This window comes from Musca domestica, unplaced genomic scaffold, assembly GCF_030504385.1.
Source record: "Musca domestica strain aabys unplaced genomic scaffold, Musca_domestica.polishedcontigs.V.1.1 15, whole genome shotgun sequence".
NCBI lineage: Eukaryota > Metazoa > Arthropoda > Insecta > Diptera > Muscidae > Musca > Musca domestica.
The window spans coordinates 5,870,545-5,889,707 of record NW_026712207.1 but is presented as its reverse complement, the minus strand read 5'-3'; the positions used below and the strand labels follow the sequence as shown (position 1 = coordinate 5,889,707).

The 19,163-nt window shown below is 35.6% G+C and overlaps 1 protein-coding gene across 1 annotated transcript in view; it reads left to right on the top strand.

Moving 5' to 3' along the window:
• The window catches only part of LOC101888212 (glutamate receptor 1), a 191,261-nt gene that overhangs the window by 100,971 nt on the left and 71,127 nt on the right, over window positions 1–19,163 (top strand). The window contains exons 5-10 of the mRNA XM_059119588.1: window positions 4,740–4,993; window positions 8,423–8,587; window positions 9,046–9,369; window positions 13,335–13,677; window positions 13,917–14,011; window positions 14,221–14,388. Coding sequence (XP_058975571.1) covers window positions 4,740–4,993; window positions 8,423–8,587; window positions 9,046–9,369; window positions 13,335–13,677; window positions 13,917–14,011; window positions 14,221–14,388 — 1,349 coding nt within the window. The remainder of the gene's footprint in view (window positions 1–4,739; window positions 4,994–8,422; window positions 8,588–9,045; window positions 9,370–13,334; window positions 13,678–13,916; window positions 14,012–14,220; window positions 14,389–19,163) is intronic.

Here is a 19,163-nt window from a genome sequence, read left to right as displayed (position 1 = left end):
CAAGCGCTTTGCCGGGTATGGGCCAAAATGCCGTAAGAGGCAGCGTGTGATGGTTTCATTAGCCGTCTGAAGGCCATAATTCATGCCAAAGGTGACTAATTCTAACAAATCTAAACTTTTTCTAAAATTTGATGCTATTCCGACATTTTTTGCTTTCATTTAATAATATTTAAAAAAAATGTAAAAATTATGGCGTTTGTCTTTGTTACAGTTTTTTCTTATCTCACCCTGTATATGTGGGAGCTATAGCTATATCTGAACCGATTTTCACCAAATTTGAAGTACTTGTTACTAGGATGAATTCCGTCGAATTTGTCTAAATACATTCCATTTAGGCTAATATTAGACATTTGGTGCACAATACCAACCTGAAATCGGATAAAGATATATATGGGAGCTATATCCAAACTTGAATCGATCTTGACAACATTTTAGGCGTTTATTTCTGAGCTGTATGTGATATCTGCCACCAAAGATTATTGTGGTGGAGAGCATATTAAGCATGTGACGGGCTTAAAACCCCAAATCAGATGAATCATATATATGGGAGCCCTAGGTATATCTTAACCGATTTTCACCAAATTTGCTGTACTTGCTGCTAGACTGAATTCGGTCGAATGTACCCAAATTCATTCGTCATTTGGACTGATATTGGCCACGTGGTGGTTCGTCCTTTGACTTTGCTTGACCCAATAATTTTCATCGTAATCGTATACTAAATTTCGACCTGCATTTTGTTTACGAAAGTACATGTAAATATGGAAGGACAGAGGACAGACTGACATGCTGGAATCGACTCATAAAGTGATTCTATGAAGAGCCTCAAAAGTGACTATGGGTCTATCTCTCTTCCTTCTCCATGTTACAAACAAATGCCCAAAGACATAATACCCTTGTCACTATGTGGTGTAGGGTAAAGAAACATTTGACAAATTACTCAGAATTCGGACCTACGTCGATCAGAAGCATCGAAGAAAACTTCAGACTTTGAGCAGACGCATCGGACGTCCAACATTTAGTTCGCTGGGTAGTTCCTTATCTAGTTCCGTGGGCTCCAGTCGTTTCTATGAAAACCCTGCGTATGAGTGATATGATATATATGAAATCACTCATACGTTTAGGAAGTGGTGTACCGGACTATGAACTGGACTCGTTTGTAAATATTGCCCACTAATTCCCCTCTTTTGGAATTTTCAACCGAATGCTTATTATTTTCTAATTTCTAATATTTAAGTCAATGGAAAACTTCTTTACCTTATTTTTCTTTGGTTATAATAAAATGAACCAGGCCTGTATAATTTTTTTCCGATCTCATTGTTATGAGACGAATATTGTCTAACATAAAAATTACGAAGTACAATAGGAAAAGGAATCAGATTTTTTTTCTATTCCCCAAAGCTGACAGCCAACTCTTCTACATGTAGCAAAAAGTCAAGGATAAACACCGAGGTAGAAGAAAATTCGATTGTTTTGTTAGGATTCAAAGAAAACAGCAACACACAATACAATATCCAGCCGTAGAACTTCTCTATGACAACACGCTCATCTTCAAAGCCAAACATCACCATTGTCCGCAGCAGCATTGCAGCCATCATCATGTGTGTGCACCATGACCAGCATCACCTCGTGCCCATCAGAAGATTATTGTCATCAGCATTGATTAAACATAACAAAGGACGTGTTGATGGTAACCACTTTGCTAGTTTTCTTGGATCACAGGCAAGGAGTGGGCGGCAAACACTGGAGAAAAGTGACATGTTGTAGGTACATATCCTGTGACTATTTTTGAATGAAGTGAAGTCCAAAAAAAACAACAACAAATAAAAAAGCTGTAAGTTCGGCCGGGCTGAACATTGAATACCCTCCACCATTTGGTAAAAATTTCGAAATTTTCCAAAACAATAAAATAAGTTAAAAATTTCGTAAAAATCTTAAAAATATCGAATGTAGCTGTATATTAGGGTCTATACGACAACGTGGACCTGCATAGGCAACTTTTATCACAAGCTATTACAATATTCAAATGCGAAACTTGAAAAAAAAACACCTGTTTATAATGTAGCTAAAATCATCAAAATACCGAATGTGGGGAGGAGGTACGAAGACGTGGACCTGCACAGACAACTTTCTGTCATAGGCTGTAGTATCCATTACGAACTTCAAATGCGAAATTTGAAACAATTCCGGTAAATAATATCCCTAAAATCATCAAAATATCGAATATCGGATACCGTTATATGGGGGCTATACGAAGACGTGGACCGACATGGCCAATTTTCCGTCTTAAGCTGTAGTATCTATTACGAACTTCAAATACCAATTTTGAAACAATTCCGGTAAAAAATGTCGCTAAAATCAACAAAATACCGAATATCTGATGGTACCGTTATATGGAGGCTATACGAAGACGTGAACCTGCACAGACAATTTTATGTCATATTCTGTAGTATCTATTACCAACTTCAAATACCAAATTTGAAACAATTCCGGTAAATAATGTCGCTAAAATCATCAAAATACCGAATATCGGGGGTTTCGGTATGTGGAGGCTATACGAAGATGTGGACCCGCACAGACAAGTTTCTGTCGTAGGATGTAGTATCCATTACGAACTAAAAATATTAAATTTTAAACAATTCCGGTAAATAATGTCGCTAAAATCATCAAAATACCGCATATCGGGAGGTACCCTTATATGGAGGCTATATGAAGACGTGGACCCGGACAGCCAAATTTCTGTCATAGGCTGTAGTATCCATTACGAACTTCAAATACCAAAATTGAAACAATTCCGGTAAATAATGTCACTAAAATCATCAAAATACCGCATATCGGGAGGTACCGGCATATGGGGGCTATACGAAGACGTGGATAAAAACAGCCAATTATCTGTCATAAGCTGTAGTATTCACTACTAACTTCAAATACCAAATTTGAAACAATTCCGGTGAATAATGTCGCTAAAATCAACAAAATACCGAATATCGGGAGGTACCGTTATATGGGGGCTATAGGAAGACGTGAACCTACATGGCTCATTTTCTGTCGTAGGATGTAGTATCCATTACGAACTTCAAATACCAGATTTGAAATAATTCTGAGGAATATTGTCGCTAAAATCATCAAAATTCCGCATATCGGGAGGTACAGCCATATGGGGACTATACGAAGACGTGGACCTACATGGCAAATTTTCTGTCTTAAGACGTAGTATCTATTACGAACTTCAAATACCAATTTTGAAACAATTCCGGTAAATTATGTCGCTAAAATCATCAAAATACCGCATATCGGGAGGTACCGTTATATGGAGGCTATATGAAGACGTGGACCTACATGACCAATTTTCTGTCGTAAGCCGTAGTATCTATTACGAACTTTAAATACCAATTTTGAAACAATTCCGGAAAATAATGTCCCTAAAATCATCAAAATATCGAATGTCGGTAGGTACCCTTATATGGGGGCTATACCAAAACGTGGACCCACATAGATAATTTTCTGTCATAGGCTGTAGAATCCATTAGAAACTTCAAATGCGAAATTTTAAAAAATTCCGGTATACAATGTCGCTAAAATCAACAAAATACCGCATATCGGGAGGTACCGTTATATGGAGGCTATACGAAGACGTGGACCTACATGGCCCATTTTCAATACCAAAAGTCCTGCATACATAATACACATTTGTGTAAAATTTTATCAACCTACTTTATTTCGTTCAGAAGCTAGAGTGATTTCCACAGACGGGCGGACATCTGTCTTAAGCCGTCCGTCTGTGGAAATCACTGTAGCTTCCGAACGAAATGAAGAAGGTTGATAAAAATTTACTAAATCGACATAGAATTTTATGCTAATCGAGAATATTAATACTTTGTGGGGCCTAAAATGTATATTTCGAGAAGTTACAAACGGAATGACAAACTTAATATACCCTCCTCCATACTATGGTGGAGGGTATAAAAAAGTGCAGAAAAAAATGGAAAAAGAAAATGTGCTCCAAACTAACAACATTTGGTAAGACAATGCATTTTTAAAAACTCAAGGGTAACACGAACTCGGGTGAATGGTTATTGTTTTTTGACGGGACTAGAGGAAGGACACAGATTTACTCCATGCCCAGCAGAGGACTGGCAGTCTCCTAACAACAATCACGTTGCTGGGATGTCTTTGAAGACAAGCCCAACTAAAACTAAATTCACAAAAATGGAAGAGCAAAAAAACCCCTTTGGCAGGAAGCGTGAGTCGTCGACGTTGTGTGGATATCAATGTTGGCAGGATGCAAGTCAGTGCCATGCAATGGCCATTCCCATGAAGGTTACATGACAGAAATACACACAGAGCCACATGCACACAGAGCAATTGGAAACAATGGCTATCGACTTTCATAGCAAAATTGAAATAAATGAGTCTTTGATTAGATTTGACGCCATTCATTTGGTTCAGGGTATTGTCTTCTCTTCTATATTTTTTTGCAGCTACTTCCTTTGCTTTTGTCTATAATTCTTGTTTTTGTGTTTTTTGTTTTTGTTATGTTTGATTTTCTTTGTTTTGTGTAGAAACAAAAATTTCTTGTCATTGTGACATTTTAACAGGGTTTGTTCTACTCTCCAATTTGGGTTAACAAAAATGGACATGTTTAGAATAATCCCTTTCCTCCATCCCCCTTGCATTTGTTACCAAACATCACTAACACATTTTCTCTCTCTTTCCATTTTTTCTTCTCTCTTCCATTCAAGGTCTTCTGCGGTTGCAGCAAATCTACCAGGGCTTAAAGCCCGGAAATGAATCATTTCAAGTTGAGATGGTTAAGCGCATTGCCAATGTTACCATGGCCATTGATTTCCTGCACACACTGGAGGAGTTGAGTCGTTTCACCAACAAATACATTGTACTCGATTGTCCAACGGAAATGGCCAAAGAGATTCTAATCCAGCATGTACGGGACATATCACTGGGTCGCCGCACATATCACTATTTGCTCAGTGGTTTGGTAAGTACCGAAACACACCCATACATTTACATTAACACAAACTGACATATGGCAGAATAAACAAGTGTTGTTCACTACTTCCCATACTCTCCCTCTCTCTCCCAAAATCCCTCTCTCCTGCCCTTCTCTCTTTGCTGCTGTTGCCTGAGCCAGTTTCATGCCAGCCCCGTTATTATTTGTGCGGTAAACATGAAATAAACATTTTCACATTCGTCTAAACATCCTCAGGAAACGGATATTAACAAATAACGGCATTTTTCTGTCAGCCACACAAACAACGGGGAAAGCAAACACACCCAAATGGACAATGTTCGAAATAATTTCAGATAGCAGATTTGGGGTTTTGGGAAAGTAAAAAATAATTTAAAAATTAAATAATTTATATAAAAAAATATAAATTATTTATAAATAGGTGGTCCAACAAAAGCCACCATAAAAATTTATATAAGAAACCAGTAAGGAAAGGTCAAAATTTGGGTGGGGTCAATTATATGATACATTATACCACTTTGTATACGAAGCAAAGCACCTATAATTTGGTTTCAGGGGGAACTATTGTAAGGTATCTATATCTGATTTTAAATCGATTTTCACGAAATTTGACGAAGGCGGAGGCAAACAACATTGCTATAAAGTGCATGGTATCACTTCGAGATGGATTATATTAAAACAAGCAAAAAAAACAGCTAAACAGCTTTTTATACCCTCCACCATTCGGACGAAACTTGAAGATTTTCAAAAAAAAAAAAAAAATCCGCCAAAAATACCGCTCAAATGATAATTGTCATATGGGGGCTATATGGCTATACGTGTCCTGTATAAGGAATTTTTTGTCTACACTGTTGTACCGATTTCGAGGTTCAAAAGCGAATTTTGAAGCAATTCCGGTGAATAATGTATATAATATTATCAAAATGACGAATAAAGGGAGGCGCCGTTATGTGTGGCCTATATGAAGACGTGAGCTTACATAGAAGATATTCCGTCGTAGGTTGTAGTAGCCATTATGAACTTCAAATACGAAATTTGAAACAATTCCGCTGAATAATAACGCTGAAATCGGCAAAACACCGAATATAAGGTGGTACCTTTATATAGATCCTATATGAAGACCTGGACCTGCATTGGCAATTTTCTGTAGTAGACTGAAGTACCCACTGTGAAGTAAAAATACGAAATTTGAAAAATTCTGGTGAATAATGCCGTTGAAATCAGCAAAGTATCTAATATAGGGGCCATAGGGAGACCTAGACATGCATAGCCAAATTTTCCGTCACAGCCTGTACTACCCATTGGGAAATTTGAAACAATTCCCGTGAAAATGTTGGTAAAATCCTCAAAATACCGAATATAGGGAGGTAGAGCTATATGTGGGCTATACCTAAGCGTGGACCGGTATAACCCATTTTCAGTACCAATAGTAGTATTATGGCTTTCAAACGGCCAATGAAACGATCACACGTTACCCGAATGTTGCTCTTCAGTATTTTGGTCGCGCTAGTTGACCACAATAGTGAAATAAAAATGTAGAACGATGCTGTTACTGTACGTAATAGGTAGCACCTATTACGTTAAGTACAATCAGTATGTGCGTGACACCCGTCACGTTACAGAATCTCATATTGTAACCATCCTTGGCTGGCGCGTGCTGAGTCCGATGGTGCTAATTCCTGTTGGAATGTCCAAGGTCTGCGGCCAAAATGTTTGCGTGCCCACGGCTTTAATACACCCTCCAAAATATTTTCGCGATAATATTCGGCATTTATTCTGATGCCACGGTCTATAATTATGAGCGCAGAGCGACGATCGGCTGTTATGGCGGCCCACACCATCACCATGGCCGGCGCTTGAGTTCTGCTGGCCAACCGAAGGTGCACATTTTCTGATCATTTTGTTTGTTTACAAACTGCTGGACAATGAATGTTTTGTGATCGGAGAAAACCAAATTCGACAGTTCACAACTTTCGACCAAGCAAAGCTACTCTTTAGCTCTTTTGAGTCTATTTTCTTTCTGTTGCGCTGTAAGTTCTTGCACTTTTTGGAATTTCAATGGCTTTACGCCATAGCCATGGACTCAATAACAATGATATTTGATACCGGACATCAGATACAGCTCGAAAATACCACTGCCAAATTTTATCGAGATCGGTTCAGATTTTTATATACCTTCGATATACATTTTCATCCGATATTACGATTATTGTCCACTATATGTGTAATATAAGAACAAATTGGACAGAGTTTTTCATATCCAATCGGATTTTTCCATTTGGCAAAACTCGGTCACGTATATCTATTGTTCCATTAAAATTTTTTTAATATCGAAGTCCTTATCGAAGCCGTTCCATGCTCTGTACAGTAATGGTAGTGGATACTAGAGGTACAAAAGCCTCCGTCAAATTTGTTAAAAATCAATTCAGAGTTGGATATAGATCCCAAATCATGATACGCACTCAAATTAGGTTCATAGGTGCTATGATCTAGTTCATATAAATTCCCAATATAAACTTTTTTTGTTACGGCAGCTCTACTAAATACGCGTAGTGGTGTAGAGTATCATATTGTCGGCCCCGCTCGACTTTTGATCTTTCCTTACATGTTTTATTTCTGTAAATTCTTAGCATTTATGTGATATTTAGATTTGTGACGTATTTAGTAGAATTATGACAAAAAAAAAATGTAGAATATTTTGACTTGCTGCTGCTTCGGCGTTTTTTTTTTTTTTTCATATTTAAAAAAAATACCGTAAAAACCCCATTTTTTACCTGCTAGAGAACTAATATTTTCTAAAAAATTAGTCGTTGTATTCTTGTCAGTATTATTGGCGAATATCACATATACCTTAAATGTTAGGATTCCAATGAAAGTTAAATCCGAAAATTTCAACAAATGAGGAAGAGGGGGAAATACCCCCACACATTTATTTTGTACTTTTAGCTTCTTTCATAGTCTTCAAAATTTCTTCCTGTAGTTATTACTTGTATTGCAAGGAGTCCATGAAAGAAGAATGAAATAAAGTGTCAAATATGTGTCTCAAAATGCGGCCTGTGAAAAATCACATCCTGACAGGTGTCATGTTTGTTTCGGTGTTAAAACGACTAATGAAAAAAAATGAAATAAAAAAAAACAAAAAAAAATAAATAAAAATAACGTGTTCACGCCCAACACTTCACATTTATTAACAAAAAAACATTAACAATACCCTTGTGTGCGCCCAAAATATCCTTTTCCAATATTGCAATTTATTTTTTATTCCAACTATCCCTTTTGGACACCCATCCTCCTTCTGCCCCAAAAATTCCCTTTCATATAGATGTTAATGCCAACACTTGAAAATCCGAATATAATGCTGTCACATTTTGTCATTTTCATGTTATGTATTGTCGGGCTTGTTGTTATTTTTTTGTTATCGCCTCCTCTTTGATTTAGGTAATGGATGATCGCTGGGAAAGCGAAATAATTGAATTTGGTGCCATCAATATCACGGGCTTCCGTTTGGTCGACACAAATCGCCGTTTGGTCAAGGATTTCTATGATAGCTGGAAACGATTGGATCCGACAGTGTCAACTGGAGCGGGCCGAGATTCAATATCGGTAAGTATAAATTGACAATAGACAGACAGAGGGACAGACGGACAGGCCAGTCTGATAGACATTTGGAGGAAGTGAATCTAATTTATTGTTGCCAATGTGAAAGCCAAAATGCCAACAAATGTCAAAAATATGGTGCTGATGATGAGGACAAGTAGTATCCTTGTCATTGAGCAGGGTAAAAGCAAAATCCGAAACAACAACAATGAGCGGTGGTCTTTCTTTTGCTTGGGGGATTTGTGTTATGACATGAAATGGATATTAGAATGTTTACAAAAATAACTCATCAAATATTTACACAACACCCCGTTTTGAAGGTATTTTGGCTTTCCCCTTCCCCACTCCACCTTTACTTAATGGCCATTGGCTGTATAGTCATCATCATCATCATCGTCATTAAAACAGGTTGTTCAACAATTTTGTATAAACGTTTACTTGTTTTCCACTTTTGTTTACTTTAGGCCCAGGCAGCCCTTATGTACGATGCTGTGTTTGTTCTGGTCGAGGCCTTTAATAAAATCTTACGCAAAAAACCCGATCAATTTCGAAACAATATCCGTCGCGGCCAGACAGTAATGACGGCTGCTTCCACATCCGCTAATGCTTCAGGTCTATCAAATGCTGGCGGCCTAATGGCTGGCTCGCAGAATGGTGGCGGGGGCGGCGGCATGGGTGGCGGAGGCGGTGGCAGTAATAGCGCTTCACGTCCACTGGACTGTAACACCGGCAAGGGTTGGGTTACCCCCTGGGAACATGGTGATAAAATTTCACGCTATTTGAGAAAGGTAAGTAAACCGAAATAAAATCGAGACTACAAAAATAACAACAACGGCATCGACAGTCATGAGTATGAGTTCGCCAGAGGTGGTTGTGTGTGTGTTTTGGGGTGGAGTAATCTAGAGGAAAACAGTGGAAAAAATTTCCATGAATAATTTTACAAAATTTATGCAAATGGGAAAACTCCACACCCGGAAAAGATGGAGAAAAAGTGAGCAAATAGTAAAAAACCTAATGCTTTTCTATAAAGCTTATATGAGAAGGATACATTAATATTTAAGGAAAATTTTGCATATTTTCAGAAGATATTCTAAAATCTACGAATATCGGTACGGCAAACCTTTTTATGGTCGTTCCGAAAATATTCTTTAAATAGCAATTACTTTTCAATTGAGAACCAATTACAATATATTCATCAAAAATAACGGCAGTTGATCTAAAAGTCCTTCGGAAAAAATATTTAAAAAGTGCACTACATCGTTTTTTTTTTTTTTCAATCCTTCAGAAAAAAATTGTCAAGGCCAAAATTGTGTATCCAGTAATGCTTTTGATAGTTCTTCCAAAAAGACACCCTTCAAAAGTCCACACTTGAAAGCCTAAAAGGCCTCTGAAAAGTTAATACTTAAAACTCCGCACTTATATATCGGAAAAAATATCAAAAAATTTCTCTAAAAATTCAAGAATATACGTCTGAGAATTCTTCAAAAAATATTGAAAAAAAAATCTATAAATTGATTTTTTTATACCCTCCACCAAAGTATGGAGGGTATATTAAGTTGTCATTCCGTTTGTAACTCCTCGAAATCACTCCTGGAAATCACTCTAGATTCCGAACGAAATGAAGTAGGTTGATAAAATTTTACTCAAATGTGTATTATGACTGCAGGACTTTTGGTATTGAAAATGGGCCATGTAGGTCCACGTTTTCGTATAGCCCCCATATAACGGTACCTCCCGATATGCGGTATTTTGATGATTTCAGCGACATTATTTACCGGAATTGTTCCAAAATTAATATTTGAAGTTCGTAATAGTTACAACGGATTAAGACAGAAAATGGGCCATGTAGGTCCACGTCTTTGTATAGCCTCCATATAACGGTACCTCCATATTTTCGGTATTTTTATGATTTTAGCGACATTGTTTACCGGAACTGTTTCAAATTTAGTATTTGAAGTTCTTAATGAATACTACAGCCTATGTCAGAAAGTTGTATGTGGAGGTTCACGTTTTAGAACCACCATGGTACCTCCCACTATATATATATCGATGATTTTAGCTACATCATAAATAGTTTTTTTTTTAAGTTTCGCATTTGAATATTGTATTAGCTTGTGACAAAAGTTGCCTATGCAGGTCCACGTCGTCGTATAGACCCTAATATACGGCTACATTCGGTATTTTTAAGATTTTAACAGAATTTTTAACGGATTTTATTTTCTGAAAATTGTTAAATTGTTAAAATTGTCCCAAATGGTAGAGGGTATTCAAAGTTCGGCCCTGCCGAACCTACAGCTTTTTTTTGATCTCAGATGCCTCGGAAGAATACTTTTTTTAAATTCCATTAAAAACATAAGTTTAATAATGGAGTTTTAAAAAAAAATTTTAAGGGGTCTCAGACCTATATTCGTGGTTTCTTATTTCTTTTTTTAACTGTGAGATTTGAAATCATGAATTCTATTTTTTTTTTAATTGTTTAAGGACATTATGGTTCTTAATTGTGAAATTTAAAAAAGAATTCTGTTAAGGACTCTTAGATCTTTATTAATTGAGTTTTTTTTTTAATATTTTTGATGAATTCTCAGACATATATTCTTAAATTTTTAGAGAATATTTTTAAGGCTTTTTCCAATATATAATTCCGAATATGCTTTAAAAAAGAACAACTATTTCATAATAATATGTCTGAGTGTTCCCCAATAAATATTCCGAAAAATCCACAAATATAGATTTGAGAGACTTAAAGGTCCGTTAAAAAAACTTTCTTGAGTCCCTCTCTCCTAGTACAACCAAAAAATAATTTAGGTCTTTAAAAAATTGCAGTCCTTTTACTGAAATTTTTCATAAAAATCCATGACTGGTCCTTGAAAACTCACATTGTGTCCTTGAAATAAAAAAATACATGAAATAAATAAAATGAATTAAAAAAGCAGCTAACTTCTATAAAAAATTCCGATCTTCTTGAAAAGCCATCGATCCACGTTGGTTTCTTCAAAAAATGTCTACACAATATCCACGTAGAGTCCTTAAAAAAAATTTTTCATATTATATGAGTCCTTTAAAATATGTTTTTTTAAGGAACCCTTCACAAATATTCTTAAAAGGCCACAAAAATCAATCTGACTCTTCCATAAATTACCTCCATAAGTGGAATATGTTCCTTTAAAATAAGATAAAAAGGCCGACAAACAACCATTTCTCAAGTTAAAAAATAACAAAAATATGGAGGTATCTGAAAATATGTACTTCCTTAAATTTAACGTTTAATCCATGGAATTTTTTTTTATTTTTTGAAGAACCAAATGTAGACATTTTTAAAGAAAATAATTCACTTTCAGCACTTAAAGAACGTCTGTAAAGGATGTCTTTAAATTGTTTAAAAAAGTCCACATTTGGTCCTCGTTTCCATCAATTTTTTTTAAAAAATCTTAAAAATGTTCTATAAAAAATTCACGTATGGTTCTTTAAAATTAGTCAATAAAATAAAAAAGAACGACCTCCTGAAGAGTTCAACTACATATTTTTCTCAAAATGTCCCAACTTAGTTGCTTCTTATTTTTTTTTTTTTTTCATTTCATGTTTGGTTCTTTATAAAATTGAATAAAAGGAGCTTTTAATCCTTAAGAAATTTTCGAGAAATGTCATGTTTCATTTATTAAATCTCCTGAAAAGTCCGTATGTAGTCGTTGAAAATATGTCCTCAAAAAGCCTATTTTTGGTCTTTTATAAAATTCTCCCAAAATATTCCAATTTTAGTTTTTATATTTTTATTAATTCTATGTCTGACCCTTGAAAAAAATTATATCTGATCCTTAAAAAGTTCAGGTTTTGGGACTCGAAAAATTTTATTAAAACAGATTCATTATGAAATGTATTCCTTCCGAAAATATTTGTTTAAAATCCACGTATTTCTTCAAAACATAAAAATATTCCTTGCATCCTGAATAAATATTTCTTAAAAATTCACCTCAGAAAAATACTAAAAAATTGTTTTTTTTTTTGCCCTTGGAAAATTTTCTCAATAACGTCTCGTTTATAGTCCTTGAAAAAGACGAGCCCAAAAAATCAACGATTTTAGATTTATGGATCGCCGACCAAATAGGTTTAAAATTTAATGTTTATCCCTCGTGTCGTGTAAAACTTATTTATAAAAATTCCACGTTTTCTGATACGAAAGTCCTTGGAAAAAATTTACCTTATCTTCCATGCCTTCCACACAAAATTGTTGTTTTAAAGATAAATTTAAATATTTTCTTAACCCAATCATGGCAAACGGAACGTGTCTGGCATCATTAAAGAGCCTGAGTAAAGTTTGCTATTTTAAATATTCTTGGCATAATGATAGCCTTGAATTGTCGCTCATATTCTCTCTCTGCAGAGGATGATAGTCCAACTCAGCTCCAAGGTTTGTCATTTCGCTGGCAAGAAGAAATTGTCTGAAAGGCTCAATAAAAATTAATTGATGTGTCATTTACCGTTTACTTAATTCCCAGCATTTTTTCGGTATCCGTTCATTTAATGTTACTTCCTGGATGGGTTGGCTAAGGAAGCCGGCGCACACACACACACGAATACATATTATAGCAACTCCCACCACATATAAATATACTCCACCCAGTGCCTTTATGAAACTCAGCTGAAGGACTTGTGTTGCCATGGCTTTCCGGTTCGTTTTTTTTATTTTGTTGCTGTCTTTTTTGCTCTCGATTTTCTCCACAGAACTCCAATCAATTTCTCTTCTGCTTCATTACAGGTGGAAATTGAAGGTCTGACCGGTGACATAAAATTCAATGATGATGGGCGACGTGTTAACTATACCCTGCATGTCGTCGAAATGACTGTTAACAGTGCCATGGTCAAGGTGGCCGAATGGAGTGATGAGGCCGGCCTGCAACCCCTCTCAGCGAAATATGTTCGCCTGAAACCCCACGCTGAAATCGAGAAAAATCGCACATATATTGTGACGACAGTGCTCGAGGAGCCGTACATAATGGAGAAACGACCCATTGGTGGGGAAACACTGGAGGGTAATGATCGTTTTGAGGGCTATTGTAAGGACTTGGCTGATTTGCTGGCCAAAAGGCTTGGCATTAATTGTAAGTATAAACAAGCATTTATAATAACCGAACCATGCAATTGGAGAGGTATCGGCGATGGTGGTGTCACTCGCACGTGCGGTCACGTGCCCCATTCTGATGCAGCGTGGTCCGGTTTTTTTTTCGTTAATGTTATTTAATTTAAACATCCATCATTAACGCTTGCCCCCTCCTGTCTGGTTTTTCTTTCATGTGGACTCATTTTCATCATCGTCCTTACCTGTTCGCCACTGCTGCAGATGAGATGCGTTTGGTTAAGGATAATTTGTATGGCTCGGAAAATCCCAAAATCCAAGGTGGTTGGGATGGTATGGTGGGGGAACTGGTGCGAAGGGTAAGTGTGGTCTTAAATTATTTTCCTTTTTTAACTTTGCAAAGCTTTACACCTTTAGTTTATTATTTTTATTTCCATTTAAAAAAATCCTATTTTTCACACGTTTACTTATTTTTTTTACCTTTCCGTCTGAGAGTATACCACATGTGTGATTGTGTGTGTTTTTTTTTTTTTTTTTCACTGTGTGTCTCTGTCTGTATTTATTACAGGAAGCGGATATTGCCATTGCTGCCATGACAATTACTGCCGAACGTGAACGTGTCATTGATTTTAGCAAACCATTTATGTCGCTGGGCATCTCGATAATGATTAAAAAACCAGTCAAACAAACGCCGGGCGTATTCAGTTTTATGAATCCTTTATCGCAGGAAATCTGGGTGAGTTTGCATTTCATTTCATCGGAATTTTTTGTGTTTTTTTTTTTCTTTCTTTTTTCGAATGAAATATTTTTCCAATGACTCTCCAGAGTATTTGTTGCAGAATAAATATCATATATAAATTAAATTAAAAAATATTTGCAATTTATTAAAGATAGGAATTTAAAAATAAAAATTGAAATTAGTAGTTGGAAATATTCTGCTAATTTGGGTAATGTAAAAAAGGATAATAATTTTTACAAAGTAATTAAGTTAAAAACAATTAAAAAATTAATTTTGACTTAAAAATAGTTTAGAATTTAAAAAAGTAAACAAAAGTAAAAAAAGTTCGGCCTCCACCATTTGGAACGAATTTAGAAATTTTCAAAAAAGAAAATCCTTAAAAATTCTTTTAAAATTTTAAAAATACCGAAAATAGCCGTTATATTGGGGTCGATGTGACATGGACCTACATAAGCATTGTTTGTTATAAGCCATTACCATATTATAAACGGGTATAATGTAGCATCTTCAAAATACCGTATATGGAGAGGTACCGTTATCTCGAAGCTATACGAAGACCTGAACCTGCATAGACAATTTTCTGTCACAGGGTGTAGCATCTATTACGAACTTCAAATACGACAACTTAAACAATTTCGGTGGGTATTGTACCTAAAATCGTCAAAATACCAAATGCAGGGAGGTACTGACATATGGAGCCAATACGAAAACTACTCCGGTGAATAATGTCGCTAAAATCATCAAAATACCGAATATTTGGAGGTACCATTAGAGGGGGACTATACGAAGACGTTGACCTGCACAGACAATTTTCTGTCTCAGGCTGTAGTATCCACTACGAACATCAAATACCAAATTTGAAAGAATTCCGATGAATATTGTCGCTGAAATCATCAAAATATTGAATATCGGGAGGTACCGTTATATGGGGGGCTATACCAAACGTGGAAATGGGCCATGTACCATTTTCAACACCAAACGTCCTGCAGATATAATATACATTTGAGTAATATCAACATACTTCAGTTCGTTCGGAAGCTAGAGTGATTTCCATAGATGGACAGACGGACGAACATCGCTAAATTGACCAGGTCGAATTTTGAATACCATCCACCATTTGGAAAGAATTTGGAAACTAAAAAAAATACTTTGAAAAATACTGTAAAAATCATAAAATATAGGGAGTGTCAGTCTACACTAAGGCGTGGACTTGCATAGGCAAGTTCAAATATGAAACTTATAAAAATGACAGAAAGACGGACGGTCATCTTTAAATTGACATCCAATTATATGCTGATCAACAATATACATACTTTGTGGGGACTAAAATATGCCTTTCAAGGCGTTACAAACGGAATGACATATTTAATATACCCTCCATTCTGTGGTGGAGGGTATAAAAATTAGAAAATATTTCTAAAATATTTTCTACTATACCATGGACAGTCCTTTAAAAAAATATTTCTAAAATTTGCAAAAATCATGAACATTAACTGCTATGGTCCTATCAGTCCCACACGAAATATACTTAAACCACACGATTATAGCCCTGAAAAACTCTCAAGAACTATGCTTTGAAAGCCCACGATTATGGTATTTACATTGCCTTAGAAAATATACCTTATAATCACACGAATAAAGCCCCCATAATCCCTCCCTTCAAAACCCGCGATTTTGACCTTGAAATTCCCTAACGAAATATACTAAAGAAACCCAATATACCTGACAATTTTTCAAAAAATATGAATACTTCTCTGATATTCTTTGAAAAAATATTTAAAAACCAGTAAAGAAAGGTCAAAAGTCGGGTGGGGCTTACTTTATGATACCCTAAACCACTATGCTTATATAAATAAGCAATTGCATAAGGAATTTATGAGGAGTAGGTCATATCAGCTATGAACGGAACTTATATCCTACTGTGAATCGGTTTCCGGTAAATTAGACGGAGACATTTGTGACTGAACCGATTTTCACCAAAATCGGATGAGTATATATCATGAAATCGGATGAAGATATATATTGGAGCTATATCTAAATCGGAACTTATGTCTCTAACATTAATGAAATGTTTACATTCAATACCTGAAAGCTATCACGAAATATCGTTGATTTGGAGTGCATATTGCGAATGTGAAGGATGAAAAATTAATATGGGAGCTATAGTTGATCGGATTTTCACAAAATTAGATATATTTATTTGTATTTGTGCCGAAATACTTCCTATTTGGAGGAATATTACATATTTTGCGGACAATTAAATTGAAATCGGATGAAGATATGCACAGGGTGAGATACAAAAATCCACAAAAACAAACTCCATAATTTTTACATTTTTTTTAATTTTATTGAATGAAAGCAAAAATGTCGGGAATAACATCAAGTTTTAGAATAAGTTTAGATTTGTTAGAATTGGTCATATTTGGCACGAATTATGGCCTTCAAACGGCCAATGAAACAAACACACGCTGCCCGAATATTGCTCTGCAGTATTTTGGCCCGGAGAACCGCTTGCTTGAGGTAATCGACACTCTGGTATTTTTTAGTGCCATCCTTGCTTTCCGAAATACTCCAGACACAGTAGTTCAAAGGACTGATATCCGGATACTTTGGTGGCCATTGTGCGCTGGAAATGAAGCGAGAATTCTCATTTTGTAACCATTATTGGGTGGCGCGTGCTGAGTCCTGTTGGAATTTCCAAGGTCTGCGGCCAAATGTTTGCGTGACTAACGCATTAATACACCCTCCAAAATATTTTCGCGATAATATTCGGCATTTACTGTAATGCCACAGTTGATTAATACGAGCGGACATCGACCATCGGCTGTTATGGCGGCCCACACCATCACCATGGCAGGCGCTTGAGTTCTGGTGCCCAACCGAAGGTACACATTTTTCAATGTTTGCCGAATGGAATATTGCGATATGTTCAGCTCACGAGCCATTTGTCGGCCACTGCGACGCGGATTTCGATCAAGTCGCTTCTTTACTTTTCGAACCATTTCTACTGCTGATGTTGCTGTTTTCTTCCGTCCACTTCCTTGACGTCGGGCTACGCTACCAGTATCACGGTAACGAGTGATGTTACAAGACACAAGAGATTTATTCGCATTTAAATTATGGGGTGCTCTAACCATGGCCACTTGTGGTTTTCCAGCCAAATATAAATAAATCACAATATCACGCTTGAATTCCATCACGAATAACTTTTCTTCTGGAAAATTCTCACCAAAATGCTTTTGTACGCTTGTAAATAATATAATGAGCTGTCAATGGAATAATTTTAACAGCTGTCGGATGAGTGGCTTAGAAGTTGGTTGAAGTTGTTTCATCTTACCCTTTGTATTTGATAAAATCTCAGTTTATAGCCTTTTTGAACCAAAAAAGTTATAAAATATATTTATTGCCGTAACAAATATATATATTTTTTTAATATTTTATAAAAATAAGAATTGTTAGCCTTATAGAAAAAATATTTTTAAAAAATCCCCCTAGAAAAGCTATAGCTATAAAACTCAAGTTAATACCCCTTATGACCCTTGACAATACTTCAGGAAAATCCCGATTAGAGACTACCTTGTTGAATATAATTATTTTTAAAAAACAAAGATTATAGCTTTCACACTTCTTAAAAAACATTATTGGAAGTCCAATTTTATAGCTTTTCATAAAACTTATTTTATAGACGGTCCTATGAAAATATATCAAAAATCTACCTTATAACCTTGTTTGTCTTTAATAAAATATTTTAAAATATCCACGTTCTAAACAAGGAATATCTTTAAAAAAAAGACATTTTTTAAATCCACTTCAATAGCCTTGGAACATATAAAACAAAATGTTCCTTAAATCCATATCCACGTATTGGACTTCTGGAAAAAATATTCTTTAAAAAATCCTGCTTAATACTCCTGATAAAAATTCTATTAGAAATTAAGGTTCTTGGCTTTAAGGGTCCTTCAAACAATTTTTTATACCCTTCATCTTGGAAAGGATTTTGTGATTCCATAAATAAATAAATATAATAAATAAATATATTAATAATCAGCATAAAATTCTAAGTCGATTTAACAATGTCCATCTGTCTGCCTGTCTGATTGTTGAAATAACGATACAGCCCACATTATTTGCATAGAGTGTCAAAATGTAGCAGAATAATTTGTATTGTGTCTAGGATGGTTGGTATTAAAAATGAGATATATAGGTCCACGTTTTGGTATTGCCCCCTATAAAGGTACCTCCCAATGTTCGGTATTTTTGATGAATTTTCCCACATTTTTCACGGATTTGTCCGAAAAAATTGGTATTTTTGGTCATAATGGATTCTGGCTGCTGTGGCTTGATTGGTGGTGGCCTGTCGTTTGATGAGTCCTTCAAAGTATTATTTAAAAATTACGGATGGTTTTCTAGAATCAATTCGTTTATATTTGTTCTTCTATCGTTCAAAACATATATTCGAAGCAAAGATTTTGTATTTTTTTTATCAAAATTACGTCCCCTTGATGGCTATTAAATGTTTTAAAGTTTGTGTGTTTCCCGGTCTCCTCCCCATAAAGTGCGTTAGCTGGAGTGGAGAGGCGAGTAAAGCAACTTTATATTTTTACTTTGGATTTTGTTAGTGATTCGAATTACTGAAATACCAACAACAATAACCTCCTTGGCCTTGTCTTCACACTCATAAAACCGAATGGAAACTGGAGGCTAAGCGGATAACCAAACACGGTAAAATATCGAGCACAGACAAGTAATTGCCCGTCCATCGTTGTTGTCTT